Source organism: Mustela erminea, chromosome 11, assembly GCF_009829155.1.
Source record: "Mustela erminea isolate mMusErm1 chromosome 11, mMusErm1.Pri, whole genome shotgun sequence".
Taxonomy (NCBI): domain Eukaryota; kingdom Metazoa; phylum Chordata; class Mammalia; order Carnivora; family Mustelidae; genus Mustela; species Mustela erminea.
Window position 1 is genome coordinate 13,281,182 of NC_045624.1, and position 24,378 is coordinate 13,305,559.

A 24,378-nucleotide genomic window follows, 5' to 3' on the forward strand; every position below is an offset into this window, starting at 1 on the left:
AGATCAAAGTGTTGTTATTGTTTGTTTTGGTTTTTAATTAATATTTTGGCTATGCCATTTACTCCTGGCAGGTCCCAGTTCTGTGAGCAGAGTTACAGAACACCACAATGAAATTAACATGGTCTTTCTGAAGGTTTATAATGGTAATGATCCAGTTACCTACCACTGAAAGGTTGCTATCTTAAAACTGAGAACCATTTGCTTATGCCACGGAGTATTTTATTTGTAACTAAACTGAAGTACATTCTGGTCTTGAGCAAATGATAAGAAAGGTGTTCTAACTTTTGTTTTCCTGATGCTTTTATGTCACAAGTGTCTGTATGTGCCTATGAAAAGATAGAAGCCAATCCTGTCTATACTGCTGTTCCTTTGCATTTTGTTAATAGTACTTATAACAACTATAGTGCTCATGAAATACATACAATAACGGATGTAACCAAGACATATTGAAGTGATATATTGGCCAGTTTGTACCTCCATTTCTGCTTTTTAAAAATGCTATGGGATGTTTGAGTATTTGAAAAGTCAGTGTTTTAAAATTTGCATATTGCTGAACAGAAGTAGTCGCTTTACTTCAAAACTTTTAATACTCTTAAAAAAACTTTTAATATTCTAGATTGAAAATGAGATATAAACTAACTGGTAATTTGCTAAAGGGTTTTAAAGGTAAAATTTTTTCTCTTTTTAATCTAATACTGCTTTGAAGAGGTTTGCAGCAAAATAGATAGGGGTGTCAGGAGAAAACCAGTTTGCTGGCTCCCAACATATTTCATAGGGTATAAATTGTCTTGGTCCAGGTAAAGACATCCCAGTATGGAAACTGAATTTTATCAGTTCCCACAAATGATGAGAATTATTAGGGATAAACTGGTTTACAGTGACCAGAATTAGAAAAGACTAAATCAGAATTCCAGGTAAATTCATTTCCATGAGAAATACAGCTGTGTGTAGACCAAAGTTCATATATTGGATGGACCAGCACTCTGCTTTTAGAAGATAATAATGACAAATCAAATTAAAATCCAAAGATTGCTTTTGTTAAGCATGGGATTACTACATGACTCAGATGTTTAATGGTACCAGGACATAGCTACTTGCAGTTTTATCCAGAGCTATATATTTGCTGTCAGGGCTAGGTAGATTGACCTTATATGCCTTCTACTGGGTGGTGGTAGATACCAACTGCCAAATAGACTCTTTCTGAGTTTGTGTAATATGCAAGATATTATCTCTTTCTTGTATATCTATTCTTCTCTTTAGGTAATAAAATCTCTCATATTAAATCCAGGTTTTTGCTTTTTCTACTTCTGGACCAGTGCCCTTTCAATACCTGTTTGCTTTGTTATAAAACTACACATTGCAGTCAAAATCTTAATTTAGTGACTTTCAGAAATGACTTGCTGTCATTTAGGCCTGTGCCAGATCAATTATATTAATTAGACTCCCTCTACAACTATAGTTAATTCAAGCTCTTTCCACTTTTAAGTCCTAACTTAAACTAACTATGCTAATGACTTGAGACTTTAAATCAGCTATGGTTTTTTAAAAGTAGGTGCGTTTTCCAAAACTTAAAAAAATTAAAAAAAAGTTTTATCACTTTTACATTCTTTTACCTGTTCCCAAAACACCTTAGCACAAGGCATATATTGGCTGCCTAAAGCAAAAGAGAGCCCTGTCACAAACTAAAAATTTCTCAATAATTAATAGAGTAAAAAGAACAAGTGGAGCATGGTAATTTTTCTGAAGGCCAGATCCATCAGGTTTAGCCTGTAATTCTCATTGGGTGATACTAATTTTTTAAAGTACATAATGTTTTATTTTATTTCAGTTCTAAGTGGACTCCATTTATAAGAACAGATAAATGCAAAATTTCTCTGCCTTCTCTCTTCAGAGAGTCAAATTGTAAACTTAATGGGTTCAGGTTTTGTTAATGTGCTTTATTCAGAACCTTTTAAAGATTTTATTTATTTATTTAACAGAGAGAGAGAGATCACAAGTAGGCAGAGAGGCAGGCAAAGAAAGAAAGGGAAACAGGCTTTTTGCTGAGCAGAGAGCCCAATGCTGGGCTCGATCCCAGGACTCTGGGATCATGACCTGAGCCAAAGGCAGAGGCTTAACCCACTGAGCCACCCAGGCGCTTCAGAACCTTTTTTAAAAAAAAAAAAAAAAAAAAAAACTTTTTGTCATTGTTTGGCTTCTTTGGCCCTTCAAACCTCTGTCTATTCCTTTTGTACTATATTTTCTTCCGATTCCTCTCTAAACCCTGTCCACTCACAAAATGTCTTTGTATTCCTCCACATTGTCTTTCTGGCTATGTCTTAATAACCACTTATTACAGAGATTGCATAAAATGGGGTGGAATGATAACCAATCTCTATGGAGAGGCTGTTAGCATTGTGTCATTCATTGGTCTTCATGGAGCTCACTGAGACGACCGTACCTCCTCTATCATGTGATACCCCCTTCCCAATTCCTTGGATAGCCCTTCTGAGGACCTAGACTCCTCACTGATGTTTACAGTCTCTTTGCAAAACTTCAGTGTGCTCTGTGAGTGCCAGGTTCATTTCAGGGCTGTGAGATATCATAGAATTTGTTATTTATCTACAGTACCAAAATAGATCATTCTGTTACCTGTTTTGATGATCTCATCAAAAAGCAATTTTTAAAAAAGATTTTCCTTAATGCTTAACATATGATTCTTTTTTGTTGCTCCATTATTGGACATGGTAAAAAGTTTAAAATATGAGAAATAACACTGTAAGGTTCATCTTTTGGATTTGCAAATGGTCTTTGCTGTTGTTCAAGATTTTAATTCAGTGCTATGTAAAGCAACAGATACATCTTTCAGGCCCTGAAATCCACAGGTGTATTTTCAAAAATATTCATAATTTCCTAATACTTTGTATAAAAATCTCATTTTAGTAACTTCAGCTGTCAGGAAAAGATAAAGGTAGAATAAAATAGCAGATACTTTTCAGTCAGTCTCTAGTATCTAGGGATTTTTGTGTAACTTTAGAGAGTTCCTTTAGCTGAGTAACCACAGGTAATTTCTCACCATTTGTAGATTTCCCTGGAGTTTTTTGGATTAGAATCCGTTACCACTCATAGTCCCTGGAGGATCTGCTTGAGCAAAAGCAGCTTTGTCAGTATTAGCTGTAGGCATATATTAGTTTTTTTTAACCCAATTATTGCTAGGTTTTTAATGCTTTACAAGGAAATCTTTGTGTCATCCATTTTTTTAATGTTATTATCTCTGTAAAGTTGCTCTGAATCTTATCTTTCAATGACTTGATTTTTCCAGGCCCCAAATCCTCACCAGTCCGTCTCCTTCAAAATCCATTCCAATTCCACAGCCTTTCCGACCAGCAGATGAAGATCATCGAAATCAATTTGGGCAACGAGACCGGTCCTCATCAGCTCCAAATGTGCATATAAACACAATAGAACCTGTCAATATTGATGTAAGTAATCCAGCATTGTTAGAACTAAAAAAAATTCGAGTGTATTTCTTTATTTTGGTGCTATACTTGTAATATAGATCAGAAATGCCTGTCAGTCTATTATCAATAGACTTTTCATGAATTACTGATCAGAAAAGCTTTGCCATCTTCTCTGATGGTATTAAATACTTAACTGGTGCCGCATTGTGGAGTTGTTCTGATTTTTTCCTTACGACATTGTTTCTGCAAAAATCTTATCTTCTTCGTTTATTTAACAGATAGTCCCTTGGCCATTTTATGGTAACGAAATAGGAATAGAGCTGCAGATTTTCTATTAAGATCAATTTGAGATCTTTATCTAAATTTCTAAAAGTACAACTTTGAGTTAAATAACCCTTAAGAACTAATCATTATGTACAAGACACGCAAAACTACCTTTTACCTTCCTTACTTTTTTGACTATACCATTGTATTCCATCTCTCTATATATCATGAATATTTGCATTTTTTTGGTAAAGTTTCTCATTAGGTTTTAATCTTTCATTTTTAAAAATGTATTTTCTCTTGTGTAATCATTATATCAGTTATTTTAACCACCATTTGGCTGGTCACTCTAGATGTTTTTACTTTTCCAGTTTTATCTTGCGCACTGTAACTTACCTTAGTTGCTTCTTCAATTAAATCTTCTTGGCAGCAGAGACCATTCCTAATATTAGTTCACTTGGCCCCAGTCTTAGAACTAAATGCATAAATGATCATCAAAAAAATGTTTGTTTCAGTAAAAGGGTAAAAATATGAAACAGGAAATTTCCCATATTTTAGACCAGGGATCAACAAACTTTTTCTTAAATGGCTAAATATTAAATACTTTAGCTTATGGGTCATATGATCTCTAATGGCAGCTGTTGAATTTTGTCATTGTAGTGTGAGAACAGCCACATATAATACATTAGAAACAAATGGGTGTGGCTTCATTTCCACAAAACTTTCTTTACAGGATAATCCGATAATTCAGTTACAGAAGATATTAAGTTGCCCTTGCTACCTGAGCTGTAGTGGGCTGAGGTTCCTGGTCTTAGAATTAGGAGTCTCTTCTCCCAAAATTTGTGCTTTCATAGAAAGAGTGTAGGTTATCCTTAATCTCTGTAATAAGCAACAAAACAGAAAACCCATCAAACTTGTTTGCCTTGGAAAGTAATTTATATTTTTAAAGGAAGTTAAAATAAATAATAAAAATAATAAAAATAAATTTAAAAAATAATAATAAAAATAATAAAAATAAAAAGGAAGTTAAAACTGTTTCCCCAGGTAAACAGGATATTAGAATTAGTGAGGTGATTACTAGTGTGTTAGAAGATGGGAATTTTTCTCATTTTACAGATATTCCTTATGTGAGTCCTCATAGTTACGAGGTTGAGTAGAGAAGCAAAAAAATTGTCCTAACAGGAAAATACTCACTTAGCAACAGAGTACTTTAATATTAGTCCCCCCACAAACATCCCTCCCCATCTAATACCAGTTTGCATTCCAGTCCCTTTACATTATTGTCCAACATTTCAATGAAAACATAGTGCAAATTGATTGCAAATCTACCCCCCCCCAAAAAAGGAAAGATTTTAAAGCTTTTATGAAGACAGTGAAAAAGGACTTTGAAGAACTACTGAAATTAGGAAAAGCCACTGAGAAATAAAGAATTCAGTAGAGGGGCGCCTGGGTGGCTCAGTGGGTTAAGCCGCTGCCTTCGGCTCAGGTCATGATCTCAGAGTCCTGGAATCGAGTCCCACATTGGGCTCTCTGCTCAGCAGGGAGCCTGCTTCCCTCTCTCTCTCTGCCTGCCTCTCCGACTACTTGTGATTTCTCTCTGTCAAATAAATAAATAAAATCTTAGAGAAAAAAAAAAAAGAATTCAGTAGAAATAAATTAGTCCAGTTAACAATAGAAAAGATGCAGTGAAATGACAATATAATAGGCTCTTCAAGTGAAAATGATTTAAGTATCAAAGGATTGATAGAGGCCCTGCAGGGAATTGATGAAGCCCTCTAAAATTTTTATAAAGATTTATTTATTTATTTTAGAGAAAGAGAGCATGAGCTGGTGGAGGGGCAGAGGCAGAGGGAGAGAATCTTCAAGCAAATTTCCTGCTTGAGTGCAGAGCCCAACACAGGGCTCCATCTCAGGACCCTGAGATTATAACCTGAGCCCAAACCAAGAGTTAACCATTTAACTGAGTCACCCAGGTGTGCCTACAATTTTTATAAAAATGATTATGCTTGTGATGTAAAAGGTGAATATGAAATCGAGGATTTCAGTTCGTGCTATCACAACTTTTTTATTAAGAACACACACACACACACACACACACACACACACACCCTTGATGTCTAAGAATTAGCATTTGAAATTATAACAAAGTTTGCTGGGGCACCTGGTTGGCTCAGTTAGTTGCATGGCCAACTCTTGATTACAGCTGCGGTTATGATCTCAGTGTCCTGGGATCAAGCCATGCATTGGGCTCAGTACTCAGTGTAGATTCTGCTTCAGGATTCTCTCTGTCCCTCTTCCTTTCCCCCACCCCCTTTCTCTCAAATAAATAAATAAATCTTCAAATAAAATAACAAAATTTATTAAATGTAAAAGTAAAACTGTATTATAGATTTTAATTTCATTTTTCAAGATAAATTTCTAAATTCTGGACTTTGTTCCCACTTTTTTTTTTTTTTTGAGATTTTATTTATTTATTTGACAGAGAGATCACAAGTAGGCAGAAAAGCAGGCAGAGAGAGAGGGGGAAGAAGCTCCTTGCTAAGCAAGAGCCCAATGCAGGACTTGATCCCAGGACCCTGAGATAATGACCTGAGCCGAAGGCAGAGGCTAAACCAACTGAGCCACGGAGGCGCCCCTCCCACTTTTTACTTTGAAATTTTTTTCTCTATTTTTATTGGATTCATTTTAAGTGGCCTTTTCCTAATATCGATTTTTCTCAACTAATAAGGTCTTCCTTTATCTAGCTAGACCTGAATACAAAGGAAGAAAAAAGTAGGAGAGGGAAATATGGGAATAATGAGATTGTGAAATAAGAAATCAAATCTTGGGGCACCGGGATGGCTCAGTCATTAAGCATCTGCCTGCGGCTCAGGTCTTGATCCCAGAGGATCAAGCCCTGCCTCAGGCTCCCTGCTCAAGGGGAATCCTGGTCCCTCTCCCACTCCCCCTCCTTGTGTTCCCTCTTGCTGTCTCTTTCTCTCTCTATCAAATAAATAAAATCTTTAAAACAAATAAAATAAAATCTTCTCAGATCTGTTCTCATAATGTTCAAAATTACAGCCATTTTTACTTTCAGTTCTAACATCCTTTTATAGACTATTACCCTCTGGACTTTTTTACACCTCTGTCATCATCTGTTTCCTTATTCTAAAGCTTTCATTGACTTCGCACTGATTATAAGATAATGTATAAATTCTTCAGCATTTTCATTCAATTTAGGTCATTTCATTCAGCTCCAATCATCATTTATCGTTTATTATTCTAGTAAACACAATTGTTTTGACTTGTTTTTGACATACTTGACAGTACTGACTCTGAGAGAGGCAATATGACAGAATTGGGAATTAAGGATGTATTAGCACACAGTCTTTGACCTCAAAGAAGTTACAGTCTAATGAGTGAATCAGACATATAAATGAATAGACATGAAGAAGGGGGTAATAAACTCTACCTTGTTGTATATAGGAGTATTTAACAGAGAAAGGATAACATTTAGATCACATTGTAAAAGGTGAATGTGTAGGAGTTGATTAAGGATGCTTGGTGGGGGTTTTAGAAGAAAGGACAGTTGCTAAGGACATGGTACGTGCAAAAGTATGGAAGTATCTTTGCATGGGATGTAATTAATAGTTGATATTGTAGGAGTTTAGGGCTCAGAAGAAGGGTGAGGAATGGTAGAAGACAAAACTAGGTAGGTAGAGTCCATACTGAAAGGCACTGTGTCTTACTTTAAGGTCTCTGTAGGAGTTGGTAGTAGGGAGTTCGAAAAATTTTGAGTGGGAGAGAAAGTGCTCAGCTCTATATTCTGGAAGAATCTTGTGAATTCATGAGAGATTTGTAGGCAAAACTGTTAGGAATGATATTGAAAATGCCTGCTGTTTATGAACGCTTACTGTATGGCAAGTAGTGTACTAAGTGCTTTGCATAAATTTTCTTATTCTGTCCCCATAAATACTCATGGGTTAAGTACTACTTTTATTCTTATTTTACTGTTGAGAAAATTAGATTTGGGGAGGTTAAAAAATGTCTCAAGATCGCATCACTGATAAATTATTGAAATGGAGTATAAAACCTGCTCTTTCCTGCTTATGCTTAACCACTGTTTGGTAAAGTAATAGAAGAGAAGTGAAAGAGATGAGAGGTGGAAGATAATGCCGAGATTTCTCTGGCTTGGGTGAATAGATGGTATTCATTCCATTCATTAGGAGAGGAAATACCAAAGGAAAAAAGAACAGGACTTGTAGAAATGAAAATGGTAACTATTATTTTGAACATACTGACATTAAGATGTGTGAGGGACTTCACTGGTTTAGAAGTCCAGTAGCAGTTAAATATAAAGAACTTGAGTAGAGATACAGGTTTTGGAGTAATTAGCATATTTGTTAGTTAAAACCGCGAGTGTAAATATTACTCAAGGAGTATATGTAAATTGCCAAAAGGATAGAATATGCGGCCCCATTGAATATTATTAACATTTGAGGTCCAGGCAGAGACTGTCGTTCTGTGTCTCTTTTGTGGGCTGCTCTTCCTAATTCTAACTTCATATGAGTAAGAGTAAGTAGTGTTGCAGAAGCCAAAGGGAGAAAAGGGACTTCAAGAATGCTGAAGTAGTTGATGTTAGTTGCCAGTGAGACTCAAATATGGGAAGGACTGAAAATGACTGTTGGACTATGTCATTTTGTCATTTTGACTTCATTGAGAACTGTTTGAGAGGGCTGATGGGGGAGAGCAAGGCAGGCGAAGATGTGAGTTAAGTATCAGTTTTGAGAAGCTTGGCTGTAAAGGAATAACAAAGGGGCCATAGATTAAAGCAGGGTTGAGGGACAGTTGTTTTTAATGTGAGAATCTTTTTTTTAAAGATTTTATTTATTTATTTGACAGAGACACAGCAAGAGAGGGAACAGAAGCAGAGGGAGCGGGAGAGGGAGAAGCAGGCCTCCAGCCGAGGAGGGAGCCTGGTGCGGGGCTGAATCCCAGGACCCTGGGATCATGACCTGAGCCAAAGGCAATGCTTAATGACTGAGCCACCCAGGTGCCCCTTAATGTGAGATTTGTAACTTGAGGGAAAGAAGCAAGTGAAGTGAGAGATTGAAAATAACAAGATATGGAATAATTGATATAGTAAAGTTCCTTTAATGTGGAAACAATGTCCCTCAGAGGCAACGAGGAATTAAAGATGGACATAGCTAGATCTCTGTAGCTCTTTACAGGCTGTATGATCTTGGGCACATGACTTAACCTTGAAGCTAGCAGTTTCTACCTCTTACAGTGGATTGAAAATTTTTATTGTGCATTGTGCCTTGCACATAGTAAGAATTCAGAAATTGTAGCTAACATTACCATGCAAATATTCATAAATATAGGGGCAAAACAGAATGTTCTCTGATGGCTTCTGTTTTCTCTATCATGCTCAAGGGAAAAAATAATAAGAAAGGAACTACAGGAGATAAGAAAGAGTTTGAAAGAGCCAGTATTGGAATAATAGAAGATCCTCTTTCACCTGAAACAAATAAAAAGGTTGTCAAAGAACTTTAAGAACAGATTGAAAAGTAGAAGTTTATGGTGCAGGAAGAGTGGAAAAAGCCAGAATTTTGGCTGATCCCTGGTTATGGGGAGTCACAAGGCTGGTGTAGCAAAAAGGAAAGCAATGTGGCCTTTCTGCCTTTGTCTCATTCTTTCTGTCCAACAGGTCCTCTGGTTCCTGCACCCCTACATTCCTGTCTATCCCTCAGACCCCAAATAGTAGCTCATCTCTTGAAATGCTTCACCAGTGATAAGGTCTTACAGTTATTTATCCTTTGAACTTGTATAGCACTGAGGCACCTGGGTGGCTCAGTCGGTTAAGCATCTGCCTTGGGCTCAGGTCATGATCCCAGGGTCCTTGGATCTAGCCCTGTGTCAGGCTCTCCGCTCCATGGGAAGCCTGCTTCTTCCTCTCCCTCTGCCTGCTGATCCCCACTGCCTGTGCTCTCTCTCTGTCAAATACATAAGTAGAATCTTTAAAAAAAAAAAAAAAAAAATCTTTCACGCATACTATTTATTTGGCAGTTAACTAAACCTCTTTGGCCCCTCTTTTCTTTTCTTAAGCTATTAATTTATTATTTAACTTCCATGTTTGTATGTCTTTCTTCCATTTAGATTACAAACTCTCTCAAGAACACAAAGTTAGTGACACCACTAGGATTTTGTATTTATTGGTAGCCACACAACCCCTAATGCCTAGCACCCTGTTTGCCAGATATATAAGTATTTGTTGGTTATTCTGTAGAAGATGTTGAAGGCTTTATGTAATACATGATAGAAATGCATCTGTGGAATTTACTCTAGGTCTTAATCTATAAACAAAATGCCGCCTCTGCAAAGAGCCTTTGAGCCTGTTTAGAGACATCTGGGGCCATTCGATCCTTCATATTTAAGTTAAACTGGATAAAAAAAGTTCTGCCTGTGAAGGTCCAAGCAATGCCAGTAAACTTTTCGTTCCCCACCCCCAATATTGTCTGTTGTAAAAAGCTGTGTTTTAATCATAAAGACAGATTTTAACAAAACCCTTGTTTGAGCCATTTTGATTTTCTCCCTTCTCATGTTCCCTTACACATCTGTATTTTTATAATTGTGATCCATGCACATTTCATTTTTTATCATATTGTAAACATGTTTCATGATACAAGCTTCATAATTATTTCAGTAACTGCATAATACTTACTAAATTGATGTGCCATAATTTACTCAACCCAAATGTCGGTATGTCTGTAATAGGGAAATAATTATTTCTGGTTTTTTTAGTATGATGGATAATGCTGCACTGGACATCCTTGTGCATATCATTTTTTCTTCTGAATTATTTCCTTAGGAAAAATTCCCAGAAGTGGAATTACAGGATCAAAGGGTATGAACATTTTATGGCTCTTAACATGTGCCGTTAGAATTTTTTTTTAAGAAGTGACACAGCCATTGGTTTTGAATAGCCTGAACTGGATTTCAGCATTTGATCAGGACTAATAATCCCTTCAATATAGGGTTAGTTTGGTAGGTGCTTCCAAATGTTAATCAGGTTCACCAGCTAATTTCATATTCTTTTTGTTTTGTGAAGTCATTATAAGATAGGTATTACTTTGAATTAACCTTTCTGTTAATGGTTAGTGAAAAGTTGAGTGTTGCTATTACTTTCTTACCATATTCTTTGAATAAATATCCATTACTGTTTATTTGTAGGACTTGATTAGAGACCAAGGGTTTCGTAATGACGGAGGTAAGTAGTGATTTCCATTTAAAAAAAAAAAAAACAGGGAAAAATGCAATTGCTTTGCTGCTTGTCTCCTTTATATTTGCTTCTATCATGAAACACAGACACACAGAAAAATGTGTAGAGAAAGCCCCAAATATTTTTTGCTTTACTTTATTACTTGTCATTTATATCTAATACAATATTAACTGATTTATAAGATGAGTAGAGAAAAAGAGGACATAAAAGGGAGTCTTAAATGTATTATCCACAATTTTAAAATCATCAAAGAGAGGGCCTTAACTATTTTACCCACTACTGGTTTCTAACCATCTCCAAAACTGAGATGCTAAATTTCCTTTGGGGGCCTCCACTAATACCTCTACTTGTTAATGATTGAGCTTAGAATCAGTTAAAACTTGATTTTCCTTAATCATTCTCAGGGAGAATCCCTTAGGTTGCCTATCACAACTTCTCAGTTTGATAGAATTGTCAGCCTCTTCTCTTCAGGTTTCTAGAAGGATTCTAAATGTACATAATAAAGAATGAACCCTAAGAGAAATCCTTTTGTCCTCTTATTCGTCCAGTAAATAAAATGAGAACTTGAGTTGAGATTTCTTAGCAGAATTTTCATCAAATATTCACTTTAGCACTCTGTGAAAACTAGGGACATAAAACATTGCTTAAGAAAGTACTTTTAAAGTAAGATTTTGCCCCATATAAGGTTTTCCCAAAAATGATATTTGAAACTGTCATAAAGATTTCTCCCAGGTGGTTCTCCATGCTTGCTTTTTCAGCTGTCTTCTGTCTAATAAGGAAGACTTGGCAAAACCTGTTTATCTTGTTGAGAGTCAGTCTCTTCACTGTGACCTGCTTTATCTTGAAAATATCTAAGCCCAGACTTAAAAGATATTTTATATTGAATAAACGTTGTATAAGAACGTTATGGTTTTTTTCCATTTGTTATTCCGTGAACCTGCCAATTAATGTTGCTGCAAGTTTGACTTTCATATGTCTTAATGACTGTGGCTTTTGATAATTTTGCCCAATACATCCAGCATTTAAATGTTGCCATCATGTTAGCATCACAGAGTTAACTTAGTCATACAAACTGCCTGCCTACTAGCAAAAATCAAATGGCATTTCTTGTCCTTGTTATGAGTCACTTTATAAAAAGTCATTGGGATTTTATGAAAACAAGCAGAAATTTTTAGACATCCAGAATTACTTTGTGAAGCAGGCTTCAGCTCATTTATTCCCATGACTTCTTTCATTTCTTCTTTGTGTCTGTCTTCCTGTGTTTGCCTGCCCCTCTCTTTCTCTTCTAACAGCCCCTTTGAACGAGCTGATGCGCTGTCTTCGGAAATGCCAATCCCGGACTCCCAGCCCCCTCCTACATTCTGTCCCCAGTGAAATAGTGTTTGATTTTGAGCCTGGCCCAGTGTTCAGAGGTAGTTGGGCTCTTCTTTCTTGTTTTCACCCAAAGCAAACTAAATATAAACTACGGACACTGTTTGTGCCTCACCCTCACAGCGTGTGTTTGTCAGTGTGAGAGTTTTCAGTACTAAATTTCTGCTTGGCCTGGCTGGAATGCTCTGAATGTGCCTCACACATAACTCACTACCACAAGCTTTCTGTATGCTGTCCGTCATAAATTTCTAAAAGCAAGAATATTCTGTGCTGAGATGTCCATCTTGTTTTTTGTTATATCATTTACTTTTTGCTCTTGATAACTTCTTAAACTCAGTGGGTGGCAATAAATAAATAATGTATGCTGGGGTGGGGGTGTCCTTCAACTTGAATTACTTTTACTTTAATCCATTTAGGCAGTAACCTTCATGACTATTAATATTTGTTATCAATTTGTGTGGTTTTTTAAAAAGTAAAAATGGAAATCCCAATTATGAGATTTTGCTAGACTTTTGGCTTTATTTTTCTGTAAGAGCAGTATTCTTTTTTTAAATGTAGGACATGTACATTTTATATTAAATCAAAGGTAGGGAGCCTTAAAAAAGGTCTATAATATATTTGGGGTACTTTAGCATACTTTAGAAAATATGAGGATTGACGCTCTCACTTATGCCCTAATATGAGGGGGAAAGCTAATAGTATAATTTCACTCTCGATTTTTAAAGATTTAAGTCAAAATTCAGACACATATCTTGCTGTAGATATTTTTAAAGAATTCCATTTACTGCCTTTGCTACTTTCTGTTACTTATTCTGAATTTAGTGGTGGTGTTTCATATTTTTGCTCTCTTGGCCCACCTATTGCTCATAAAATGCACAGAATGGGCTAGAAGTCCTGAGTGCTGAGGAGTGGTGACCAAAATAAGTAGTTGAGTGCCATCCTCAGTAGATAGGAGTGTGAGACCTGAGCAGGCAGTTAAGGCTTTAGGATATTGAAAGTTACCAGTGAAAATGGATTATCCTCTAGTTACAGACATTTCAGCTGCCATTTTCTTTTAAAATATTGCAAGTTAGATCATGGAAATTCTATGTGATGACATGTGTGATATAGTAATGATAAAATTCTATAGTTTTAAGATTGAGATGTATGCATTGGTGTATCCTTATTCTTTGAGAGATAGTGACACCTCCCTACCTCCAAATAGTAGTTTTCTTTTAAAAAAAAAAAAAAAAGAAAAGAAAAGAAAAAAGAGAGAAGGAAAAGAGTCTCTGAAAATATTTTTGTTTTGTATATGCAAATATTATTGGACATCTCAGTTCTACTTAGCTATACTCAGGCCCTGCTAGGAGTCATTGGCCTGAACCCCTCTAAACCCAGTAGATGAACGTGAGATTTTTGCTTAGCATTTGGAAAAGGATGTGGCCCTGCCCCCTGAGTCTACTTTCAGTGTATCTGTTGGGCTTACTTGGTTGATGGGATATTTCCATTTGTAGCAACTTGGCCAAGAGGCCATAGCGTGCACTTTGTTCTCACTCTGTACAGGTAGCAATTTTTCAGAAAATCTTGAGAAACCTGTTTGGGTTTGTTTACATTAACTAACTAACTAATTAATTAATTAATTAGTATTAGTTTGTTATGCGGGTAACAAATGATCTTTGTTTAGTAGAATAGGAATCCAGGAACCAATGAACTCACCAATATTTACAACTATTTAAGAGTTAAATAGTATAGTTAAACAGTATTGGATTTATAAAGTTTTAGTGGCTAAAATGATAAGAGCCAAATACTCTTAACATTAAGACCATTATTATAGTATGTTTCCTTTTGGGAGTTTCCATCTGTTTTTATATTGAGGGTAACATAAAATAGTTACAGAGTTTTACATATATATAAGCTTTTAAATTGATTTTACTTTTTTAATCATCAAAGAAACCAAAACTTGGGAGTATTGTTGTAGTATTGAACTCTTATTTTAGAAGGGTAATTTTTTTTTTTTTGGACTCTGTACCAATAAGCAAAGTTTGTATCTGTAATTAGATGTTTTAAGAGTCATTAAATTAAAAAAGAAAAGTCATTAAATTAGCCAGAAAACTTTTAAAGAAATGGTAGTGCAAATCACCAAATGAGGCTCTTTTTTGGCTGTCATTTCCAAAAGGTGTATATTTAAACATATGCTGCATTTTTAAAAGAAGTCTAAATTTCTCCCCACCCTCTGCCCCCAATAAATTATTATACTTGATCCTCCTTTAATAGATGTATTTTTCGTTTCACTAACTTAGGATCAACCACAGGTTTGTCTGCCACCCCCCCTGCCTCATTGCCTGGCTCACTCACTAATGTGAAAGCATTACAGAAATCTCCAGGACCTCAGCGGGAAAGGAAATCATCTTCATCCTCAGAAGATAGGAATCGAATGGTAAGAATATATGATATCTTTTTTTCCTCTAAGTTCTTTTGTTTTACAAGTCAGAGCTAAATGTAATACCACCTTTTAGACTTCATGATATATAGTGATGTATATGTCAATATGTGACACAGAATTCCCTTAATGAAATAAATATAATATATAATACTGTAAGTTTTCTGCTTAAAGGATTCCTATACACTGATTGTTGCTCTCTCTTTTTTGTTTGCTTTGGCTTGACTTCTGCACAAATTTTATCAAGAAAACACTTGGTAGACGGGATTCAAGTGATGATTGGGAGATTCCTGATGGGCAGATCACAGTGGGACAGAGAATTGGATCCGGGTCATTTGGGACAGTCTACAAGGGAAAGTGGCATGGTATGTATCTAATACAGTTGCACACAAGTTAAAACAGGACATGTTTAACATTTCAATAGAAAAATATCAAAGGGAATATTTACTGGTTACAACATTAAGCTATTTTATTCAGATTCAAGAGTCCTCCAAAGGGTTTCTTTAAAAACTATGGGAAATAACTGGATTCACAGCAACCAGGACTCATTAGAATAATAATTTTTAAAGATGACAGTTCTCTAGGAGAGCTGTACCTCAAGATTTTTTTCTTTTTGAAGTCTTTTTGCTGGTTTTCTTTGTACTATAAATCACAAACAAACATTTTTTTTTAAAGATTTTATTTATTTATTTGACAGAGATAGATCACAAGTAGGCAGAGAGGCAGGCAGAGAGAGAGAGAGGAGGAAGCAGGCTCTCTCCTGAGCAGAGAGCCCGATGCGGGACTCGATCCCAGGACCCTGAGATCATGACCTAAGCTGAAGGCAGCGGCTTAACCCACTGAGCCACCCAGGCGCCCCACAAATAAACATTAAAAGCGTACTTCCCAAAGGAGGAAATAGCCAGTAAACATATAAAAATGTTTAGCCTCTCTCGTTATCAAAGAATTACAAAATCAAAAACCAGAAATCATTATTTGCTTCTCAAGTGAGCAGATTCTTTTTTTTTTAATTGATCATGTTTATTGCTATGATTGTGACACTGCTAGTAGGAAAATAAATTGTTACAGATTTTTTGGAGGGCAGTTTGTATGTTGAGCTAACAGTTCCATTTTTAGAACTACAACTAATTGAACAGAAACAAATATATATGCAAGTATATTCATTAGAGACTTAATATTAATGAGAAATGGAAATAAACTTACCTGTTCATTAATAGAGGACAGGATGAATTGATAATCTCCATATATGATTATATAGGCATGAAATAGTGTGATCTATATTTGTTGATTCAGAAAGGTGTCCATGGTATATTTAATTTTACAAAGCAGCATGTATAATATTATGATACTGCCTACCAATAAATATAATATAACATAAAATTAAAAATGACCATCAGGGGCACCTGGGTGGCTCAGTGGGTTAAAGCCTCTGCCTTCAGCTCAGGTCATGATCCTAGGGTCCTGGGATCAAGCCCTGCATCAGGCTCCCTACTAAGCAGGGAGCCTGCTTCCTCCTGTCTCTCTGCCTGCCTCTCTGCCTACTTATGATCTCTGTCCGTCAAATAGATAAATAAAACGTTTAAAAAAAAAAAAAAAGACCCATCAGTATTTTAGTATCTATCTTTTGAGGTTATCTTTTCATGTGTATTTATAAATGTTCACATTGCATACACATAAAAGCCTAATATGATGTGTATCACTGTGTTAACAAAGATCATTTCTGAGTGACAGATTATCAGAGATTTTAATTTTTTTATGTTTCAAAATATTTTTTAACGGGCGGCCTGTGTAGCTTAGTTGTTAAGCATCTGCCTTTGGTCCCAGGGTCCTATATTACTTTGGTAATCAGGAAAAATCAATAATTATATCAGAGTATAGTATATCTGCAAAACAGTGCAAGATTCATCTGTATTATTGTGTGTAGTTGTAAGCCATCCTCTGTATAGTATTGATTATGTATCTATAACCGTGATTTCTTTTTCAAACTCTACTGTATGATGAGCATTTGAATAGTTTCCAGTTTGGGGCTATTAAAAGTACTGCTGCTGTGAATATTCTTAGTACATGTTGTTTGGTGAACATATGTTTCATTTTTGCTGGGTGTATACCTAGGAAAGAATTGTGGGACCACTGATTATACATATGTTCAATTTTAGTAGATGTTTCAAGTGGTTGTACCATTTTACACATCCAATGGCAATGTGTAAGAGTTCTACCTGTTTCACATGAAATTTTTTTAAATTATAATTTAAATAATATTCCTAAGCAAAAGAATGCGATCAGTGGATTTGAAAAACATGTTAAGTGCTCTGATAAAGAAATGTTGCGGTTTCTCTTTCAGGCAAGCTTTACTGGGGCTGTCATCAGTAGTTTCAACATTCAATTAATAAAAGCATCTAGTTTAATATTGTTAAATAACTAGGAAAATACCATTGGTACTTAATTGGTTAAACTAAATTTCCAGGGGAAAAACAATTTTGGCCCTTTTTCTGGATTGGTTTTTTGTTTGTTTGTTTGTTTGTTTGTTTGTTTGTTTGTTTTTTAAAGATTTTATTTATTTATTTGACAGAGAGAGAGTGAGCGAAGGAACACAAGGAGAGGGAGTGAGAGAGGGAGAAGCAGGCTTCCTGCTGAGCAGGGATCCTAATGCGGGGCTCGATCCCAGGACCCTGGGATCATGACCTGAGCCTAAGGCAGACGCTTAACGACTGAGCCACCCAGGCGCCCCTGCATTGGTTTTTTGAAATACTAATATAGGAATTTCGTTCCTTTAGTTTTTATCCTTAGAAAAGTAATGCATTTTGGGAAGTTGAGATATCATTGTTTGCTCTTTAATAATGGTATGGAAATAAGGCCATGGTAATTAGTGGAAAATACCCAACAGGTTTTTTTTAATATTTTTTAACTTTAAAAAAATGGAATGACATTTGGAATGACAATTCTTTTTTAGGTGATGTGGCAGTGAAAATGTTGAATGTGACAGCACCCACACCTCAGCAGTTACAGGCCTTCAAAAATGAAGTAGGAGTACTCAGGTGAGCATGTGCGAATTACTCTTTTCCAGAGAAGTTACCTTCATTTTCTCTTTCCCAGTGACAGCTGATGGTGGCTTTACAGTTTTACTAGAAGTGAGTAAAATGGAGTTTGTCTGAGTATATTTTGTCTTTATATTCTTCAAGTGGTATATAATGTTATATGGTATAAATAATGGAAAAATTAATCCTAGACTGAATTAATAGAAATAAAATATTCTGTTCATGGGAAATCATATCACCACTTAGCAAAATAATACTCTCAAAATTCTAAACTTATAGAACACATTTAAAGATTGTATCAGCCATGGAACTTGAGGATCATGAACAAACTGAAGTATAGCCAGGCAAGGACAACTTAGACAAGGAATATTCTGGTACTATAACTTAGAGGAAAAACAATTAACAGAACTCGGGGTATTTGGGTCCATAGAAAGCCATTATTTTCAAGAGGGTACAGACTTACTCTATTTTATTCCAGAGAGCAGAAAAGGAAAGCCAGTGCTGGAAGTTGTAGGGAAATGATTTTTTCTCAACCCCAAAGAATTCTAAGACTAGAATCACTTAAGAAACAAACAAAAAAAGGGGCGCCTGGGTGGCTCAGTGGGTTAAGCCGCTGCCTTCAGCTCAGGTCATGGTCTCAGGGTCCTGGGATCGAGTCCTGCGTCGGGCTCTCTGCTCAGCAGGGAGCCTGCTTCCATCTCTCTCTCTCTCTCTCTCTCTCTCTCTCTCTGCCTGCCTCTCTGCCTACTTGTGATCTCTCTCTATCAAATAAATAAATAAAATCTTTAAAAAAAAAAAAAATGGGGGAAGTGGTGAGGGAAATAAGCTACAATCTCAGTGATGAACTTCACATAATTGAAGGTATTTAAGCAACCTCCAGTTGCCTATCTGAAGTATATTAAAATTTAAGGCCTTTCTGAAAGGGGTAGGATGTTAGCTTAGACAATTCCTAAAGTCATTTCTTAATTTATCCTTCCATGGTCCTATTTTTTTTTTTTAAGATTTATTTATTTATTTTAGAGAGTGAGTGTGTGTGCATACGCGAGTGGAAGGAGGGGCAGAGGGAGAAAATCTCAAGCCGACTTCCCAGTGAGCGAGTAGTCCACTGAGCATAGAGTAGGAGGCAGGGCTCCATCTCACCACCCTGAGATCATGACCTGAGCCAAAACCAAGAGTCGAAAGCTTAACTGACTGAGCTACCCAAGCACCCCTCTGTTGTCTTTTTTAAAATACTTTTTTCTAACATCATCTTACTGATAATTAGTCTGTTTTGGGACTTTTTAAAGATTTCCTGAAGTTTATCAACCTTAGTATTTACTGACACTTTTCCTTTTACAGGAAAACTCGACATGTGAATATCCTACTTTTCATGGGCTATTCAACAAAGCCCCAACTAGCTATTGTTACCCAGTGGTGTGAGGGCTCCAGCTTATATCACCATCTCCACATCATCGAGACCAAATTTGAGATGATCAAGCTTATAGATATTGCACGGCAGACTGCACAGGGCATGGAGTAAGTTCCATTCTGTTAAATCTCTTGTAAAATATTTTTGAGACCACTGATGGTATTTTAAAGGTTTTAGCTAATTCTCTTTTGGGTTCCTTTTTAAATTACTGTCTGGTAACAAATGGACACTTTTAACTAATGTCTAACCATGTGATATTAAGAAATAAAATAGTATCTCTAGTACAGTCTTCAAAAACTATCTTCAAGTATTTGATAGCAAATACATGACTGCAAATTTATGTTTAGCATGCAGTGGTTTAGCAGTAGAGGTTCAGAAAACAAAACAGGCCAAAAAAAACAAAAACAAAACAAGAAAACCCTACTGAAAAGTCATTAACAATTACTGAAGTGTACAAAATGATTGTTAAGTTATCCTTTCAAATTATTTTCTCCATATACCCATATTTATCTTTACAAAATGGTCATCTGAATGAAATAAATTTAAATGAAAATCTGCATTCTGACCCTTTTGGGGGATTTCAAGCTGATTTGTTCATATCCATTGAATTTTGCTATGTAATTTAAAAGATCAAAGGTTATTTGAATAGAATTTATCATCAATCAAAAAAGGGAACCAACTGGGAAGGAGAAATTTTGCATGCAACTCTTAAGTACAAATGATAAGATAAATCAAGTAAAACTTAATAAATTTTGAAAGCATTTAGATGAATTTTAAATGGGTAAGATACAAGTTTGAAAGCTTTATGGGTAGTTTAAAAAGTATGTATGTATCTTAAATTTACATTTTATGGTATACAAATGGCTTTCACATGCATTGATCATTATGTCATTTAATCTTTATAATGCTTTTATAAAGTACATATTTTTATTTGCTTCTATAGATAAAGAAATTCGGGCTTTTAAATGACTAAGGCTACACATTTAATAAGTAGCAGCAAAGGTGTTTAATTCAGAATCCTACTCCCAAGCCATTGTTCTTTCCCCATATTCACTATGTTTTTACATTTTAAAATTAGAATAAAAGGGTAAAAGTGTATCTGTGTACTGCTATTAGGGCCATGACTCAAGATCACAGAGCAAGTAAGCATAAGACCAGGACTCAAAAACAGATCCGGCTTTTACATCTTCCTGCTGAACTGTCACCCTCTTTGTGTCCAAACTAGGCAGTGTATCTATAATTTGGATTGTTCACAAGGCTCTGTTCAGCCAAAATGCTTAATGCAGCAAATGATTACCTATTCAGTAACCGTCCCACTTATCCACTAGACTTAAAACAGTTTCAGCCTCTCATATAAGTTAGAATCTGAGTTCAGTGTTCAAATCTGAAAGGTATATTAAAGTCTTTTGTAGAGAGTAAACTGTGGCAAAAATAGTAAACATTGATAAAAAAAAAAAAAAAAAGCTTATTCTGCTCCCATCCCAACAGTTTTCTGTAGCAAGCCAAGCCGCCTGCCTCCTTATGGCCTTTGTACCTGTTATTTTGCTCTTTGGGGTACTTAGTCCACAAATATCCATAGAGCTTCTTCCTTCTGTCTCTGTTCAAACAGCACCTTTTAATAGAAGACTTCTCAGGACACCTGGGTGGTTCAGCCGGTGAAGCATCTGACTCTTGATCTCAGCTCAGATCTTGACCTCAGAGTCTTAAGTTCAAGCCCCGTGCTGGACTCCACTGGGCGAGGAGCCTACTTTAAAAAAATAAAAAATAAAAGAAGCCTTCTGTCATCACCTTATATAACTAATGTTCCTACCCCACACTGAAGTGACATGAAGAAGTCATTTCTTTTACTTCTTCCCATTTTGTTTTACGACCCAGCTCTATATGACATAGTTGTTTATTGTCTGTCACCCCTACTAGAATACAAGCTGTATGAGATGAGAGACTTTGATTTGCTCATCGTTTTATCCCTAATGCCTAGGACGGGACCTGGCCTATAATAGATACTCAATACATATTTGTTAAATGAAAGAATGATTGCACATATTATTGATAGATTTACCTTCTGGAAGAGAGAGAGGCCAGATCTTTCTCATATCAAAACAGAAGTGTTAGGGCGCCTGAGTGGCTCATTTGGTTAAGTGTCTCCCTTTGGCACATCATGTGGGATTGAGCCCCATGTTGGGCTCCCTGCTCAGCGGGGAGTCTGCTTCTCCCTCTGCTCCTGCCCCTCCTCATGCTCTATCTCTATAAATCTTAAAAAATGAAAAAAAAAGAATCAATGAGAGGGAAAATAGTAATAAAAGAGTAATAAAAGAATAACAAAGGGGAAAGGCTTTGCTATACACAGAAGCAACAAAGAATAGTATCCGAAATTGTGATGCGAGGTGGGGGGCGCCTGGGTGGATCAAGTAGTTTAAAGCCTCTGTCTTTGGCTCAGGTCATGGTCTCATGGTCCTGGGATCGACCCCACATCGGGCTCTCTGCTCAGCATGGAACCTGCTTTCCTCCTCTCTCTTTGCGTGCCTCTCTGCCTGCTCGTGATTTCTCTCTCTGTCAAAAAAAGAAATAAAATCTTAAAAAAGAAAAAAAAATTGTGATGGAGGCACCTGGGTGGCTCAGGCATTAAGCATCTGCCTTCGGCTCAGCTCATGATCCCAGACTCTTGGGATCACACCCCATATTGAGCTCCCTGCTCAGCAGGAAGCCTGCTTCTCTCTCTCCCACTCCCCCTGCTTGTGTTCCCTTTCTCACTGTCTCTCTCTGTCAAATAAATAAATAAAATCTTAAAACAAAAAAACGAGAGAAATTCTGATGGGTCAGTGAACCGCCAGTACAGATAAAGACAAGAAGTGACCACAGAGATAACATTATCAAAATGGAGTAGTTCTGTAGTCTGGGGAATAGTCACTGAAGAGGCAATATGTTCCCATTGCTGTGCAGTCTGAGTTTTATAAGCATAACCTTGACTTCTGTCTACTCTGAAATACTTGGTAACCAACTATATAATGAGTATACCTGGGTATGAATGCAGATCGTCCTATCAGTTTATCCCAGTTTTAATGCTAAAAAAGTATTAATTATAAATTTTAAGCCTTCTAGCAAGAGTTGTTTTATTATCAGCTTTAACCAAAGAAGATACATTTCCTGTTTTTCCTTTCTGTTCTTAATAAGACAGTAACACGCAACTGTAGTTAAATATACTAACACATCTTTAGTTTCCAAAGGCTTTGGCAGATGTGGGTTTTCAGTTAAGGTGACAAATTTTTGCTGTCTCTTGAAACTATAATCAAGGAATTGTTTTAAGCCTGAACATATAAGAATGGAGACAACAAGACAGGAAGGAAACAAACAACATTTTGAAAGCCAGAAAGTTGACAGAGAAGTGGTAATGGACTTAATACACCTAAAAAAGCTAAATCCCTAGTTGTCGGTGGGGAAATGAAAACCAGCCTTATTTATACCAGGGATTCCTCAGAAGTCTCGGGAATTGGCAGTGTCAGGTATCTTCAGAAGAGAGACAACACGTAAGTGAGAAGGCAGTCTTCTCTGAATCCCGTCTCCCACTCTGTGTCCCTGGGTGACTGTCTCATGCCTTCCCTGACAGTAGACATTTACTCTCTGGAGAGAGGAATACCAGTTGTGTCTAGACTGGGAACAGGGACTTGGGTACTTTGCCCGCAGCGGGAGGATTGAGTGACTGATTTCTGAAGGATGAATGGAGAGTCCCCCAGCGCTCTCTTTTCAGTGATTCCCAGAAAGCTGGCAGTGAAACCTGCCCCTTCAGGCAGGAGATTGGGAGAGTCTTCTCTGAAGAACCTTAACAGCCAAGAGGACAAACCCAGAGGTAGTGACATCAGACATTGCACCTAGACCAGTACAGGAAAGTTCAAAAACAAGAAGCCCATCTGTACACTGAGACCTTCCAGGCAGTTCGTTGGACCTTCACTCAGTCTGAGTAAGACATTATCTCTGGATCATCAAACATCAGGTGTTAAAGTGTTGAATGCCAGTGACAGAGACCAAAACAAATGGGAGTTAAAAAGGCAATGAGGGGGGCGCCTGGGTGACTCAGTTGGTTAAGCATCTGCCTTCAGTTCAGGTCGTGATCCTGGGGTCCTGGGATTGAGCCCCACTTTGGCCTCTCTGCTCATTGGGGAGTCTGCTTCTCCCTTTCCTCTCTCTCCCTCTGACCCCCTTCTCATGCTCTCTCTCTCTCTCTCAGATAAATAAATATAATCTTAAAAAAATAAAAAGTCGGGGTGCCTGGGTGGCTCAGTGGGTTAAGCCTCTGCCCTCAGCTCAGGTCAGGATCTCAGGGTCCTGGGATCGAGCCCCACATCGGGCTCTCTGCTCAGCAGGAGCCTGCTTCTCCCCTTCCTGCCTCTCTGCCTGCTTGTGATCTCTCTGTCAAATAAATAAATAAAATCTTAAAATAAAAGGGCAACTGGGGATAAACACAATACAAGGAGCAGAGATGCCCCTCTCCCCCCAAAATCTATCTGTTTCCTCAGATAAAAGAAGAATTTTTATTCAGAAAGCAAGAACAGATGGTTTATAAGGAACATTTGGATAACAACAACAACAGCAACAATGTTAAAATGTTAATATCCTAGTCCAGTGCAAATTATATGCTTTGCAGTTATTTAAACTTTTAAATGTCTGATCCCTCCTTCCCTGTCCTCCTGCATCATTTCACAAAGGACAGAGCAAGCTAAATGTAGCTAACCGATCAGTCCACAGACTATTTAAATAGCTGCCTAATAATAATAATAATAATAATAATAACAACAACAACTTCTCCGCAAAGCCCTCGTTTAAAATAGTCTGTCCCCTGAGTGTTTTGCAGATGTTGTTGATCTTTTGTGACTCCTTTCTGAAATGTATTTTGAAGTCAGCGAGTGTAGCAGAGTAAGGAGCATACTAACTCATTGTATGAGGTGCTGGGGTTGCAATCTGTCATCATATAAAACCTTCAGTAATTAGGAAGGTTGAATCATTGGGAGTTTCAAGTGTGTCACCTTTATTGGATTATAGGATATAAGCAGATGGGGGACATTTTTTCTTTGTGGTTCTGTCTTTATCAGTAAAGGATCATTTCTGATTCCTAGGTTTCCCTGTAGAGAACGAAGCTGTTCTCAGGGTAGAGAGTGACAGTCCCACTCTAGGAATCAGGGTCAGTA

At 36.8% G+C, this 24,378-nt stretch overlaps 1 protein-coding gene across 8 annotated transcripts in view; it reads left to right on the top strand.

Moving 5' to 3' along the window:
- Nucleotides 1-24,378, top strand: part of BRAF (B-Raf proto-oncogene, serine/threonine kinase) — a 188,052-nt gene that overhangs the window by 117,125 nt on the left and 46,549 nt on the right. For 6 of the 8 annotated variants that reach the window (XR_004277020.1, XM_032305660.1, XM_032305662.1 and 3 more), the window contains exons 8-14: nucleotides 3,302-3,461; nucleotides 10,917-10,953; nucleotides 12,258-12,377; nucleotides 14,616-14,752; nucleotides 15,003-15,120; nucleotides 17,706-17,790; nucleotides 19,129-19,305. Coding sequence is in view for 7 of the 8 variants with exons in the window: in XM_032305660.1 (XP_032161551.1) it covers nucleotides 3,302-3,461; nucleotides 10,917-10,953; nucleotides 12,258-12,377; nucleotides 14,616-14,752; nucleotides 15,003-15,120; nucleotides 17,706-17,790; nucleotides 19,129-19,305 (834 nt within the window). In the remaining variant the exon portion in view is untranslated. The remainder of the gene's footprint in view (nucleotides 1-3,301; nucleotides 3,462-10,916; nucleotides 10,954-12,257; nucleotides 12,378-14,615; nucleotides 14,753-15,002; nucleotides 15,121-17,705; nucleotides 17,791-19,128; nucleotides 19,306-24,378) is intronic. The other 2 variants (XM_032305664.1, XM_032305665.1) reach the window with 1 other exon arrangement.